Source organism: Lissotriton helveticus, chromosome 7 (genome assembly GCF_964261635.1).
Source record: "Lissotriton helveticus chromosome 7, aLisHel1.1, whole genome shotgun sequence".
Lineage (NCBI taxonomy): Eukaryota > Metazoa > Chordata > Amphibia > Caudata > Salamandridae > Lissotriton > Lissotriton helveticus.
In genome coordinates, this window is record NC_136068.1 from 1820100768 (window position 1) to 1820115189 (window position 14422).

Consider the following 14422-nt stretch of genomic DNA (forward strand, 5'->3'; position numbering starts at 1 on the left):
AGAATTTTCTTATATCCTTTGAGGAGTTTCCATCCAGCATCTCATCCTAGTTGGCCTTAAACAATGCCCTTTTCCATTTCAATGTTTCCTCATATTTAGGCTGTAGCTTGCATACATTCCCTCCCATCACAGCATCCTGCCTTCTCTTCATGGACTGTTGAAACATTCTAAACTGGCTCTTTCGCTTCTGGCACTTTGGGCCTTCCTGATTTAGATCTCAGCGGACAGGTTACTCCATCACAACAGTGACAAATATCAAGTCAACCGAAATTTAAATCGCTTAGGATATATGGGAATTATATTTTGCGTCGAGGATACCCATCCCTGTTGGGATTGGCGTAACCCATTAGCCAAAATCTAATCAGGCTCTCTGGGAACCAGAAAAAGAGCCTCCAGGGAACACATAAATGAGAACACAACAAAATCTTGGTAGACACGGACACAGAATAAGCAAACACAATAGACACAGACACTAGAACAACACAGCACAGACAGAAGAAGAAAATGACACGTTGACATAAAAATTTTACCTCCTACACACCTCAAAGACTCATGTGCATTACACAAAGAGCAATATAACAGATAACTCACTACCAACATCCTGCTGGATGGAGTTGTACCAAGTACTCACCTGCGACATGCCTTGGGACTGAGACAGGGAAGCACTCTACTGTGATGGCCAACATGAAAGCAGCACTGTTGGGGCCAGATGTAGGAAGCGTAATTCCGGTCGGTAATGGCCGAAATTACCGAATTTCGGCCGTTACCGACCGGAATTAGGCTTTTCATATTGTCACCTTTGAGGTCACAAGAAGGAGGGAGCCAATACTGGAGGGTGACAGTTCAACTATTTATTTAGCTCAAAAGTAAGTACTGGGTATAACACAATGTCTGGGTAACACACAATGTCAATAAGGGTCCAGGATCCTTTGGGTCTTCAGGTTCTCGTCCCCTTGTCATGGACGGCCGGGCTCCAGCGCATGCAAAAGAAAAGGAAATACGAGGCTTTTAGTGGACTGTCATGTTTCTACTCTAGTGGCCAGGACAGGGAGTGAGGGAACAGGTAACCACCACCATCAATGATATTCTAAACAGAAACTCGTGTCTTGTGCAAAAAGAAGAACACGGTGCCCAGACGGTACCACTATTGCCTACCCTGTCCCTCCCCTCTTGAACTGAAACCATGAACGTAAACGCCCATGCACCTGGAGAAGCCACGCGTCCTCCTTCGCGTGGCTGGGCGGAACACAGAAACGTTGGCCTCCTGGCTTCGCTGCTGCCGCCGCCGTCGGCTTCTCCTGGCCGGTTGCTCTGCACCCGATGGCTCCTCTCAGAAGGGGTTCTTCCGGGGTTGTTCCAAGTAAATTTTATTCATGACGTTGTCCATATTCCCCTCTTGAGGCTTTAACCACCTATCTGCTGCATCTTTTAATTTGTAAAACAAAGTCTTAGGAGCGTCAGTTGGGGTTCCTCTTTCTTGTCTGAAGCGTATTCTGTGAGTTTCGTCATCAACCCCCAATCTATCTAAGACTATTTGCTTAACATGTCCGTAGGTGGCGGTCCCGTCTTTATTGGCCAACTGGTAGGCGGCCTGGGCTTCCCCAGAAAGGAGAGGCGCCAGATAAAAGGGCCATCGCTCACCGGGCCAAGCACTGGCTCTAGCCGCCCTTTCAAAGTTTAAAAAAAAGGAAATAGGGTCGTCTCCAGCGACATACTTCTGTAGGGGTACTACGGCTCCAGAAGGGGCTGCGGCTCGGCCTTGTCTCAGGACAGCCAACAGTTGTGTTTGGCCTTCTGATAGTTTCGTTAAGTGTTCAGCCTGCTGTTGTATAGCAGCAGTGAAGGAGGCCCTGTCGTTCTCCGCGTGTTCACTCGTCTGCCCGATTGCCCACTCCAGTTTGGACTGACCTTCCCTCATTTGAGTTACAATGGCCTCCATCTTGTACTAACAGATGGATGCTTCTGGCTGGCTCGCCACTTGCCACCTTTGAGGTCACAAGAAGGAGGGAGCCAATACTGGAGGGTGACAGTTCAACTATTTATTTAGCTCAAAAGTAAGTACTGGGTATAACACAATGTCTGGGTAACACACAATGTCAATAAGGGTCCAGGATCCTTTGGGTCTTCAGGTTCTCGTCCCCTTGTCATGGACGGCCGGGCTCCAGCGCATGCAAAAGAAAAGGAAATACGAGGCTTTTAGTGGACTGTCATGTTTCTACTCTAGTGGCCAGGACAGGGAGTGAGGGAACAGGTAACCACCACCATCAATGATATTCTAAACAGAAACTCGTGTCTTGTGCAAAAAGAAGAACACGGTGCCCAGACGGTACCACTATTGCCTACCCTGTCCCTCCCCTCTTGAACTGAAACCATGAACGTAAACGCCCATGCACCTGGAGAAGCCACGCGTCCTCCTTCGCGTGGCTGGGCGGAACACAGAAACGTTGGCCTCCTGGCTTCGCTGCTGCCGCCGCCGTCGGCTTCTCCTGGCCGGTTGCTCTGCACCCGATGGCTCCTCTCAGAAGGGGTTCTTCCGGGGTTGTTCCAAGTAAATTTTATTCATGACGTTGTCCATATTCCCCTCTTGAGGCTTTAACCACCTATCTGCTGCATCTTTTAATTTGTAAAACAAAGTCTTAGGAGCGTCAGTTGGGGTTCCTCTTTCTTGTCTGAAGCGTATTCTGTGAGTTTCGTCATCAACCCCCAATCTATCTAAGACTATTTGCTTAACATGTCCGTAGGTGGCGGTCCCGTCTTTATTGGCCAACTGGTAGGCGGCCTGGGCTTCCCCAGAAAGGAGAGGCGCCAGATAAAAGGGCCATCGCTCACCGGGCCAAGCACTGGCTCTAGCCGCCCTTTCAAAGTTTAAAAAAAAGGAAATAGGGTCGTCTCCAGCGACATACTTCTGTAGGGGTACTACGGCTCCAGAAGGGGCTGCGGCTCGGCCTTGTCTCAGGACAGCCAACAGTTGTGTTTGGCCTTCTGATAGTTTCGTTAAGTGTTCAGCCTGCTGTTGTATAGCAGCAGTGAAGGAGGCCCTGTCGTTCTCCGCGTGTTCACTCGTCTGCCCGATTGCCCACTCCAGTTTGGACTGACCTTCCCTCATTTGAGTTACAATGGCCTCCATCTTGTACTAACAGATGGATGCTTCTGGCTGGCTCGCCACTTGCCACCTTTGAGGTCACAAGAAGGAGGGAGCCAATACTGGAGGGTGACAGTTCAACTATTTATTTAGCTCAAAAGTAAGTACTGGGTATAACACAATGTCTGGGTAACACACAATGTCAATAAGGGTCCAGGATCCTTTGGGTCTTCAGGTTCTCGTCCCCTTGTCATGGACGGCCGGGCTCCAGCGCATGCAAAAGAAAAGGAAATACGAGGCTTTTAGTGGACTGTCATGTTTCTACTCTAGTGGCCAGGACAGGGAGTGAGGGAACAGGTAACCACCACCATCAATGATATTCTAAACAGAAACTCGTGTCTTGTGCAAAAAGAAGAACACGGTGCCCAGACGGTACCACTATTGCCTACCCTGTCCCTCCCCTCTTGAACTGAAACCATGAACGTAAACGCCCACGCACCTGGAGAAGCCACGCGTCCTCCTTCGCGTGGCTGGGCGGAACACAGAAACTTTGGCCTCCTGGCTTCGCTGCTGCCACCGCCGTCGGCTTCTCCTGGCCGGTTGCTCTGCACCCGATGGCTCCTCTCAGAAGGGGTTCTTCCGTGTAGTCTTCAGCTTCGGGTCCTGTCGGTTCGTTGCAATCGTCCTCGTTCCGGCTGGCGTTGGACTCCTGGCGTTTCCCTTCTCCTTCCCACGACGAGTCCTTCGAAAACACACCAGCGTCGGCGTCTTCCGGGTCCTCCCCCATAAGACGCGAAGTCGCACCCGATAGGCCCACAAAGTCAGGTGGTCTGGGGGCGATGTCCTTCACATGAAACCCCAGGCTATCCTTAAAGGGCCCGTAGTTGTCGGTCTGCGGGGGAGACGAAGAGGAAGTTAGCTCAGCCTGTGCCGAGCAGGGGACCCCCTGACACATATGCAGGTGGCTTCATTTCAGATTCGGTAATTCACCAAATCGGTATATAAGAATTTGGTAAATTACCGATTCTTAAAAATACCAAATCGGTAAATTACCGAATCTCAAATGAGTGATTTTACCATCTTAGGATTCGTTATTTACCACCAACTAGAAGTTGGTGGTAAATAATGAAAACCTTAGAAAAAGCATTTTTTTTGCTTTTCTAACAGTGCCATGTTGCAGACATACATGCCCTTAGGGCATGTATGTCTGCAACATGTGCACCCATACACATTTGAGGGGTGCAACAGGGTGTCAAAGTGACACCCTGCCACCCTTCAATGTTTCCCCCATTTACCGAATCGGTATTTACCGATTCGGTAATTGACATTCATTCCTATGGGCCACCAGGCCCATGGGAATGAATGGCAATTACCGAATCCGTAAATACCGATTCGGTAATTACCGAAACTTACCGATTCTGTAATTATTTAAGAAAAATTACCAACATCCCATTTGCCTGTTCTTAAATACCGAATCGGTATGATTCGGTATTTAAGAATCGGTAATCTGGGAATACCTACATCGGGCCCTTGGTATCCACCAGTAGGAGTCTATGCAGGAACCGTAGTTGATACTCACCCGGAGGACTGCGGGTAGTAGATGTGGGGCACAGAGCGCCTATAGAGGTAAACATGTTGGCCCAAAGTGAGGGGCCAGTACTCACCAGCGTACAGAAGGTTGAGTCCGAGGTCCTTGACCAACTTGGCGTCTCGCGGGGCTTTCTCCAGCACCGGGTCAATCAGGACGGCCTCCTTCGTCGCCTGGTCAGCCAGCAGGTAGGTGTAGGTGGCACTCACCGGCTCGAAGAGCTGTGGGTTCAAAGAGAGAGGGGGGTCAGCGTAGAGTAGTGGTAGGACAGAGAACCTATGGGTGGTCAAGGCTCAAGAAAAGGCAATGGGATACAGGCGCACAAAGGCATCTCAGGATAGAGAAGAGGGAGCACACAGCACCTATAGAAGAGGATCAGGGCAAAGAAAAGGGAGCACACAGCACCTATAGAAGAGACTCAGCTCAAAGAACAGACAGGGAACACAGAACACCGCCGCAGAGGATCAGGACAGAGAAGATGGAGCACACAGCATCTATGCAAGAGGCTCAGAACAGAGAAGAGGGAGCACAGAACACCTATACAAGAGGATCAGGATAGAGAAGAGGGAGCATAGGGTGTTTATACAAGAGGATCAGGACAGAGAAGAGGGAGCACAGAGCACCTATACAAGAGGATCGGGACAGAGAAGAGGGAGCATAGGGTGTTTATACATGAGGATCAGGACAGAGAAGAGGGAGCACAGAGCACCTATACAAGAGGATCAGGATAGAGAAGAGGGAGCATAGGGTGTTTATACAAGAGGATCAGGACAGAGAAGAGGGAGCACAGAACACCTATACAAGAGGATCGGGACAGAGAAGAGGGAGCATAGGGTGTTTGTACATGAGGATCAGGACAGAGAAGAGGGAGCACAGAGCACCTATACAAGAGGATCGGGACAGAGAAGAGGGAGCATAGGGTGTTTATACATGAGGATCAGGACAGAGAAGAGGGAGCACAGAGCACCTATACAAGAGGATCGGGACAGAGAAGAGGGAGCATAGGGTGTTTATACATGAGGATCAGGACAGAGAAGAGGGAGCAGAGAGCACCTATACAAGAGGATCTAGACAGAGATGAGTGAGCACGCAGCAACTATACAAGAGGATCAGGACAGAGAAGAGCGAGCACAGAACACCTATAGAAGAGGATCAGCACAGACAAGAGCGAGCACAGAACACCTATACAAGAGGATCAGTATAGAGAAGAGAGAGCACAGAGAAGATCAGAACAGAGACCAGTGAGCACACACTACCTATAATAGAGGATCAGGACAGAGAAGAGGGAGCACAGAGCACCCACAGAAAACGATCAGGACAGAGAAGAGGGCGCACTGACCACCTATATAAGAGAATCAGGGCAGAGAAGAGGTAGCACACAGCACCTATACAAGAGGATCCGGACAGAGACCAGTGAGCACACTGCACCTATACAAGATCAGGACAAAGACGAAGGAGCACCCATACGGGGTCTATACTAAGCAGCACAGAGAAGCCTCTGGCTGGCTACAATGATATGCAGAGGTTATTAGGAAAGCACACACTATGCTGAGCAGTATTTAGGAATCCGAGTGAGTGGCCCTATCTGATTGTCCTTAGTTGCTGCTCCCACACAAAGGTGTCAGTGTGAATTCCCCTAGTGCACATTCACAATTCTCGGTCACCACCCCGTATGGGTTCTATTTGCACAGTAAACAGGTGTGAAACTTTGCCTACTAATGTATTGAGGCCCCGTTGGGGGCACAAGTATTTTTACACAGTTGTGCTGCATCTCCTTTTCATTTGACTTTTGAAGGCAAGGAATTTTTCTTTTCACCTTTGGCTTTGGTTTTTGATTACAGTATATTTCTATGCAAAGGTACACAGCTTTTTGGGCAACAGTATAATGGCACAACAGAATTTCAGCCCCCACATGCATTTTGGGTGTCAGGATCCGAACCTTCTTTAAAGTGGGTAGAATGCAAGGAATATTTTGAGAACTATATCGCTGCAATTGATGGATCTAAAACAAATGTGAGAGGAGCCGAAAAAGAGGATCCTTTTGCATTCTTGCTGAAGTTGTTATCCCTGCAGTAGCAAGGAACATCTTGCTTATAGTAAAGTCTGTACTTCACTCAAGCAAAAATGCCGTAGTTGTGGCACTATGGGTCAGTACACTAAAGTATGCCAGAAGAAGAAACACAAATTGAAGTGAAGTGTATTTATGAAAGTAGTGAAAAGTGACAAAGCCTTTTATTGTTCAATTACTTAAAATCATTACAATGTACTAGCAATATAAAAGAAATTAAAAAAAGTTAAAATTCCATGCTTGTTTCTACAACCTGACATGGCATAAACCCTTTAAAAGGAGTATCACATTCTGGTTATACAGTGCGAGTGCAAAGTGCATTAGACTTAAACGGGAGGTATGTCCGAGGCTCATGAACTTCCTAGCCGACTGTTTTCTTTTTGTGACTCTATTTTCAGCGACAGTGCGGCTCAAATTAATTCTATGAATTTCCCCAGCTGTGCAACTGTTTGAGCTTTGTTAGAAGAAAAACACAAGTCAGAGACTTCTCTGCATCGTATAAGGCCCTGAGCTCTGCAGATTGGAATGACCAAATGTTGCCTCTCACTAGCTAACTTGGGGCAACAGCACAGCAGGTGGAACCAGGATTCCTGATGGTAATTACAGAGTCCACATGCAGCTAAATTGTCCAGTCGGGCCCAACTTTGATTAACATCTGCAATGGGCAATGCAAGAAGTCTCATGTAAGTGATATTTTTTCGGGCTTGGACAGATAGTGCTTGCTTGAAATAAGGCTGTGGTTTTCCCACTATGTAGAAGGCGTCCAGTGAAGAGAGATTTAGTAGGTGATGTAAGCTTTCCAGGTCTCTTGCGTGTGATATTTTCTTGACCTGTCTGTTCACTGCTCTTTTCCATGCAGCTACTAGAATGTTTGAATTGTCCTAGTTTTGCACCTCAATTTCTAACAGTTTTTTGCCACTGTCAACTGCGCCTGCCATGGGGATCCACTTTCTTCGAAAATTGTTTTAATTTGCGCTTTCAAGGCTGTTGCCGGGCTCGCCGGGTGCTAATATAGTATTTTAGAGTGTCCCCAAGACAGGTAATGTCTGGGTGAGTTAGACCCAGCTCCAGCCTTACTCTTGATCTCCTGGCCAGTCGTGAGATGCCTAATACTTATTTATGAAAGTAGAAGCTCATGTGAGAGTCAAGAAGAAGATGAGTCTCCTAAGAGGGACAGCGCGATGAATTTACAGGAGAAATGTGTTATTAACATAAAGGAGAGAAGTACTAAGGGACACAACTACAGTCTGTTTGTGCTCTAACTTAAGCAAACAGTACTGGACCAATCAGAAGCTGCAGAGTGTCTCTGGTCTCTCAGGACATACTGGAATGAAAGCTGTGTGTGAGACAAGTGTTGAGAGATATCTGGAACAAGCAGAATCCTAGGAAGGTGCTGTACACCAGTTCTTTTGAAGCTTTGTCTGGGGATGTGGTATTAAGGCATTTGTTTACAGGTAAAAACATCCAACTTGAGGTGTTTCTCCGGTAAAATCATGAAAGAGGTTCCAGATCACAGATTGTTGACCAAAATCCAAACAAATCACTCTCCTACTTTTAGTATAGTGCTATGAAGTGAGAGATAGGCACTGTAATCACAGCCACCAGAAAGCAGTGCTTCTGTTGAGAGTCACTAACAATAGGTACCACCACAGTGCAGGGACAGAAAGAGATGTAGCGGGCTGCAGTCATTAGTCCCAACAGAAGAGCGAGAGCTCAATTGAAAAGGACATAGAGCAGAGGGTTACCCTCAATGCAGATTATCACACATCCTTTTGGTGGGCCTTTTAGAGATTTATGAACAAACTGAAAGTAGAAGGGACCCCAATTCCAGATATAGACAAACTTAGGCCAAATACATAAATGTTTTCAAAAGATTGTTGTAATATCAAAGGACTGTCAATGCTGAATACAGCTACTTCTAAACAGTTTTCAGAAGTGGACCAAAAGGGTTCAGTAAACATTAAATAATGTGAATTAAAGCAGACTTTTTATGAAAGAACGCAATAACTACACTTCACAACCATCATTTTTCACCGTGGTTGTAGAAGTGGTCAGCGGCACTGAATCGATAGCCATATTTAAGACACCCCAGTGGGTAAATCAGTACATTTAGAAACATGTTTTTCAAACTAAATATTTTGCGATCTCCCGACAGAAGCAAGTTGTAAGAGTACATGTACAACCCTGTTGATGTGTTCCAGTAATGATAGCAAGGAGATGTGAAAGGTAAACTTCATGTCAAAATGTTCACTTTGTGTACAAGTGGATTACATATCTGTAAAGATATTTTACTGAGGAAACACACCTTATGTGTGCCCAGTTCATTTTCTAATCAAATAGAATTCTAAAAACCAAATGAAATGCTGTGGACAGTATTTATTTGATTGGCTAAAATTTATCTACGTTTTCCAAACGAGACCCAGGTGACAATTAGTCAGTGAAGTGTACAGCATCAGGTTACATGACACAGTAGGACACTTAGGGGCCCATTATGATGTCGGGCGGATTGCCCCCGCCAGGCTGGCGGTAGCCACCGCCAGCCTGGCGGGGGCAATCCGCTAGACATCCACACTCATTTCCCCCCCCCGCCATATTAGTATGGCGGGGGGGGGGGACCTCGGCGGACGGCAAGGCGACCGGGGCGGAAAAGGTATAATATGGTGGCGGTGTCTATCAGACACCGCCAGCCATATTATGATGGTTGTATTTATAAAGTGCCCATTGAGCCCTCCCACCACAGCACATATGCTGGTTAGTGTTTACCCCCGCTCGATCTGGATACTTTTTCTTTAGTGATATTGTGGCTGTTTTGAAACAGCCCCACGCATGCGCAATAGTATAGTGCTCCTTCAATTGACGCTGAGCGCACCTGCGCATGCGCGCAAAGATCAGTGCCGGGCGGGTTAGATCTGGCTCACCTTCTGACAAACGCGGGTTAGCTCTTCCTTTGATTTCAGCCATGCTCATCTATTGGTCCCAATATCGGCCGTAATTGGCTCACCAATCAGGAAGCCTGAATATTTAAAACCAAACGGGTATTCCCGTAGGTACCTTCCCTTCCGCTCGTCTCTGAGCAGAGGCACCGACGGACAGGTGAGTCCAGGGAGGGTGGATTGAACAGTTGATAGAGGTTGCTACGCCTAGTATGTGTGTAAGCCATGCTGGGAGTGAACAGGTTTGACCATTTTGATGAATAGCATTTGTAATTCACGCATAATACATTGGTATCTGTGTCTTTATCAAGGTGCTTATCTTTGCGCCAATCTGTGCACCCAGGTCTTACACTCGTGGTCTGGGTCTCTCTCTTTGTGTGTTTTGTAACATTCTTTTGTAGCTACTCTATAGTGCTATTCATAATGTGAGTTAAAGTGCAACACACAGTCACCATTGGAACTATGACCATTCTAGTTTTGAGGTTGGTTCCTTATTCATCACAAACAATCGGGTTGGGCTCAGTGACAGGGCCGGGCAATGTTTGGGTAGCTATGAGTCTACCACACGTCTTTTGGGTTTGTGTATAGCTAGTGGGCAGGACACATTTTGGACTGTACGCTAATTGTGCTTCCCCTTTCTTTTACACATTAGAGCGGGGCCTCAATTTCCCGAGCGGTTGCCGGGCAAGGTGAGGTTTTTCACCCACACAAAGCTGGGTAAGTATCACCAGGAGGAAATGCCTCTTCGTGATAAAGCTAATATGCTTATTTTTCAATGCAGGACGCAAAATGTTCATGCAGGTGTGGTCTTGTCTTTTTGGTGTGTGTGGGGTTATGTGGATTCCTGTGGGGTAATACACAGATGGTATCTTTTTGTCTCCTTGACAGGTAGAACATGTCTTTCCTGTCTCCAGAGGACATAGAGGTTCCAAGTCTTGGGTGATACTTTTTTCTTTGTACAGTAATTTTTGATACAATTTGTACTTCTCTATACCAGTACACCCTGTAGTTTATTTGACCATTCTACGCAGCGCCACAATGTAGCTCTACTTTTTTCGCTACTAGGCGTGTTTTTAATCATGACACCTGCGCTTATGTTGACAAGTTTTTTCCTCAGTCTAGGTAGTCATTTTTAATTATCACATTTTTTTGCACTGCATATTTCTTTCTCACATTTTTTCTGGGCAATACTGTGGCAGAATACACTGATTCCCTTTCCCGCACCACCACATGGGTGGGTTATGGAATAAACTGCCCTTCCCAAATGATGATATGCCGCCAAGAGGGTGGTCTGATGGGACCTATGTAGCCCAATGTGACCCTACATTTCTATTCACACTGGTGTCCTTGTGATTCATGCCCTCCTTTAGGACAGCACACCATCAACTGACCTGGTCTCCTTTTCGTGTTTTGTATCCAATAATGGGGCATAAGTTGACAGGTCATTAAAATATATCCCCTTCTGACCCTCCACACATTTGTTTTTGGGTTGTATTTAGGTGCCTTTCCTGCGCGGCGATGGCACCACGGAAAGGCATGCGGTCTTCACTCTGGGGGCCCCCTGCGGGCCCCCAGAGTGAAGTATAGGTGGGGAGTGCACACGGGGGGTACCTGTGGTACCCACTTCATTTGCATTAACAAAGCGGCAGGCACATCGCGGTGCCTGCCGCTTTGTAAATGCAAATACTGAAATGCATTTTTAGCATTGTGGCGGGCGGTGCAGAGAGCACCGCCCGCCACAATGCTAAAAATGCAGGATGTGCCCGCCACTGTGGCGGGCACATCCTAATACCCCCCACGGGACCCCCGCCCTTATGGCGGGCGGTCCCGTATTCCGACAGGATGGCGGGCGCCCATCATCCTAATGACCCCCTTACTGTTCAATCAGGGTTTTTTAAGCGCGCTCCTCACCCGTGAGGGTCTCAAGGCGCGGAGTATTTCTGAACAAACACATTTCGCTGTGTAACGTGGATTTGTGTGTGTACATATGTACATCTTCACGTTTGATTAAGTGATCCAGTCGGCTTAGCCTTGTACCACTACAAGACAGTGAGACCACATTCCGTGTTACTCTGGCGAAGCAACACAAGTATGCTTGATGTCACTATAAGCGTGTCATTTACTGGGATGCTTTCATGGTATTTCTATTTTCCTTCTTGAGGGAAGGGCAGCGGCTCCAAGTTGTTACTGTCCCACCTCTCACCGTATGCACATGTGAAAGGTTTCAGGTGTGTCCTTAAGAGGGGTCTCAGGAGGAAAAAGCGGTAAAGAGCAGAAAAAACTCATATGGGTAGAGATTGTGAATAGTACAGGAGTTCCGTGTGACAGGTTCGAGAAGGATCTCAACATGTACAGTGAATCTAATGAGGGACACTGCTGCTGATAAAGGGAGCAAAAATCTGGTGATACCCATTGACTTTGCCAGTGTGTTTTCCCTCAGGACTGCTGCCACATTCACATACAAACACTTGCGATAAAAATAATGTATGCAAAAATATCGATTCTTGAACATCATGAACTTGAGGAAAAAGTACCTGCACTTATACATATACCCTATATCATCCTAAATCATTTACATTTCAGAATTACAGTTACCTTTTGCCTACAGAAGTGATGGGCATGGCGATAGGCAGCCATATGGCCCCAACATACGTGAACATTCTTATGCATCGCGTTTAACAAAAATGATATTGTCCAACTAACAATGGAAAGGGCATATAATAGAGATGTCATGCTGAGGATGATTTGGGTGTATGGAAAGGGCCATATGGGGAACCAAGAGAATTCGAAGGGTATTTAAATATATGCCACATTTTGATTAGGCTTGTGTTAAATACTGGACAACCAGATGGGGCTTTCCTAGATTGAAAAATTCATGTTTGACAAGTTAAATTAATTATAGGTTTGTATGTAAAGAGAAATGACACAAAATAGCACACTTGATGCCAGATATTTCCACCCTGAATCTTTAATGGCAAATTTACCCTTCAGCCACTACTTAAGAATTAAATAAATTAGCACATACAAAGAATGATACCAGGTAAGGGAAAATTAAATGTGCGACAAATTTTACAAAATAAACTACTTGCAAACAATGGTTGAAGAGGCAAAAACAAAAACTAAAGAACACTAAAGAACAATGACATTACAGAAAAGACCACAAAATAGTGCACAAAAACCGAGTTTAAATGATGTTAGCATATTCAAGACAAAACTAGAAGATAACCCAAAAAGGAAAACACCTGGAACATTCTGGAAAATAATAACACCTTAGACGAGCAACGGTAATTTAAACCAATGTTCGTGTTTATCAGAAAGAAAAATATCCAATAGTCGAATGTCAGAGCTAATATTACAAAAACCTTCACATATTCTATATCAAATCTAAAGGAAAGTTCTCATGTCTACATTGTGCAGGATGTTGCAATGTTATCAAAGGAGGAGAAATGCAAACACTTGATAACTGTTAGTAAATCTAAAGTCAACCATTGTGAAACATACTGAACAAAGAATGTAATCTACTGGATAAAATGCCAATATATGCAAAGGTCTATGTGGGCAAACAACCAGGATGATCAAAACACAGATTTGTGAACACGAATCAGAGATTAGAAATAAAAAAATGAAAAGTCATAAGTAGTGAGACGCTTCATAAGAATGAGACATAAAATCAACCAATGGAAATATCAAGTCTATAAAATTGTAGTTCAATCCAAAAGAATAGCAAACACAGAAAAAGTACAGCAAAAAGAGATGGGGCGGATAAAAATTTTGGGGACGCTTTATCCAAAAGGTCTGAATGAGATGATGACAATTGTTTTTTGTAAACCACCATCCATTTTTGGACACCCTGCTATAAGATGTTGAGTGTTGATGGGTGTATTCTTTCAGACACTTCGCTGAATAAACTTTAGGATCAGAAACTGAGATCATCGCTATCAAACATTGAATCGGACTACAATGAAAAAGAGTAAAAGACTACATGAATACTTACAAAATTAATAGAAAAAAAGACGTATTATTTTTTTGTATAATATATATGGTTTACCATGTTACTGGAAGCTGTATATTGTTGAAGTTGAATTTTAAGCACTATGAAAGGGTACTACGCGAGTGAAAATCAATGGTACATGTTACTCGAGCCCGACCACTCAGGTGACTGAGGCGCACACCAGCTTGTATGGGCATATGGAAGGTAGGCCACATTGGCTAACCAGTCTACTAGTTAGAACAAAAACCCAGGAAACCCAGTACCAAAACACAGGAGGAGATGGTTGTGGAACATGGTTGTGATCTAAATGGAAAAGTGATTAGATTATTAATCGTTTAATAAAAAGAATGAATGGTTGACTACAAATATGAATAATTAAGCAATACAATATTTTCACTAAGCATCTAGCGTGTGTGCTCCTACCTAGGGCCATAGAGTTCATCATATATTTTCCCTTGAATTCTTTTACACTTATGCCAGCCAGGAAAAAACAGAATTTTATTGGATTTGCTCGAGACAGCAGCCCAGGAAAGATTTGATCATCTCCCTTCCTTCAAGCCACCTCAAGTTGTGCAACCTGCAGCATAAGATCAACGTGTTGAGGTACTGGATAGACTTAAGCTCTAGTTCACTGAAGAACCATGGGGGCGATTAGGATGGCGAAAGGACCGCCACCGCAGGGCCGGCGGTGGTGGCTGGCCGGCGGTGAACGTCCATCCGCCATCAAACTGATTTTTCCCACCAGATCACGATGGAGGTG

The 14422-nt window shown here is 45.5% G+C and overlaps 1 protein-coding gene across 1 annotated transcript in view; it reads right to left on the reverse strand.

Moving 5' to 3' along the window:
• The window catches only part of LOC144770804 (persulfide dioxygenase ETHE1, mitochondrial-like), an 81140-nt gene that overhangs the window by 15571 nt on the left and 51147 nt on the right, over positions 1-14422 (reverse strand). Inside the window, exon 2 of the mRNA XM_078655569.1 lies at positions 4747-4891. Coding sequence (XP_078511695.1) covers positions 4747-4891 — 145 coding nt within the window. The remainder of the gene's footprint in view (positions 1-4746; positions 4892-14422) is intronic.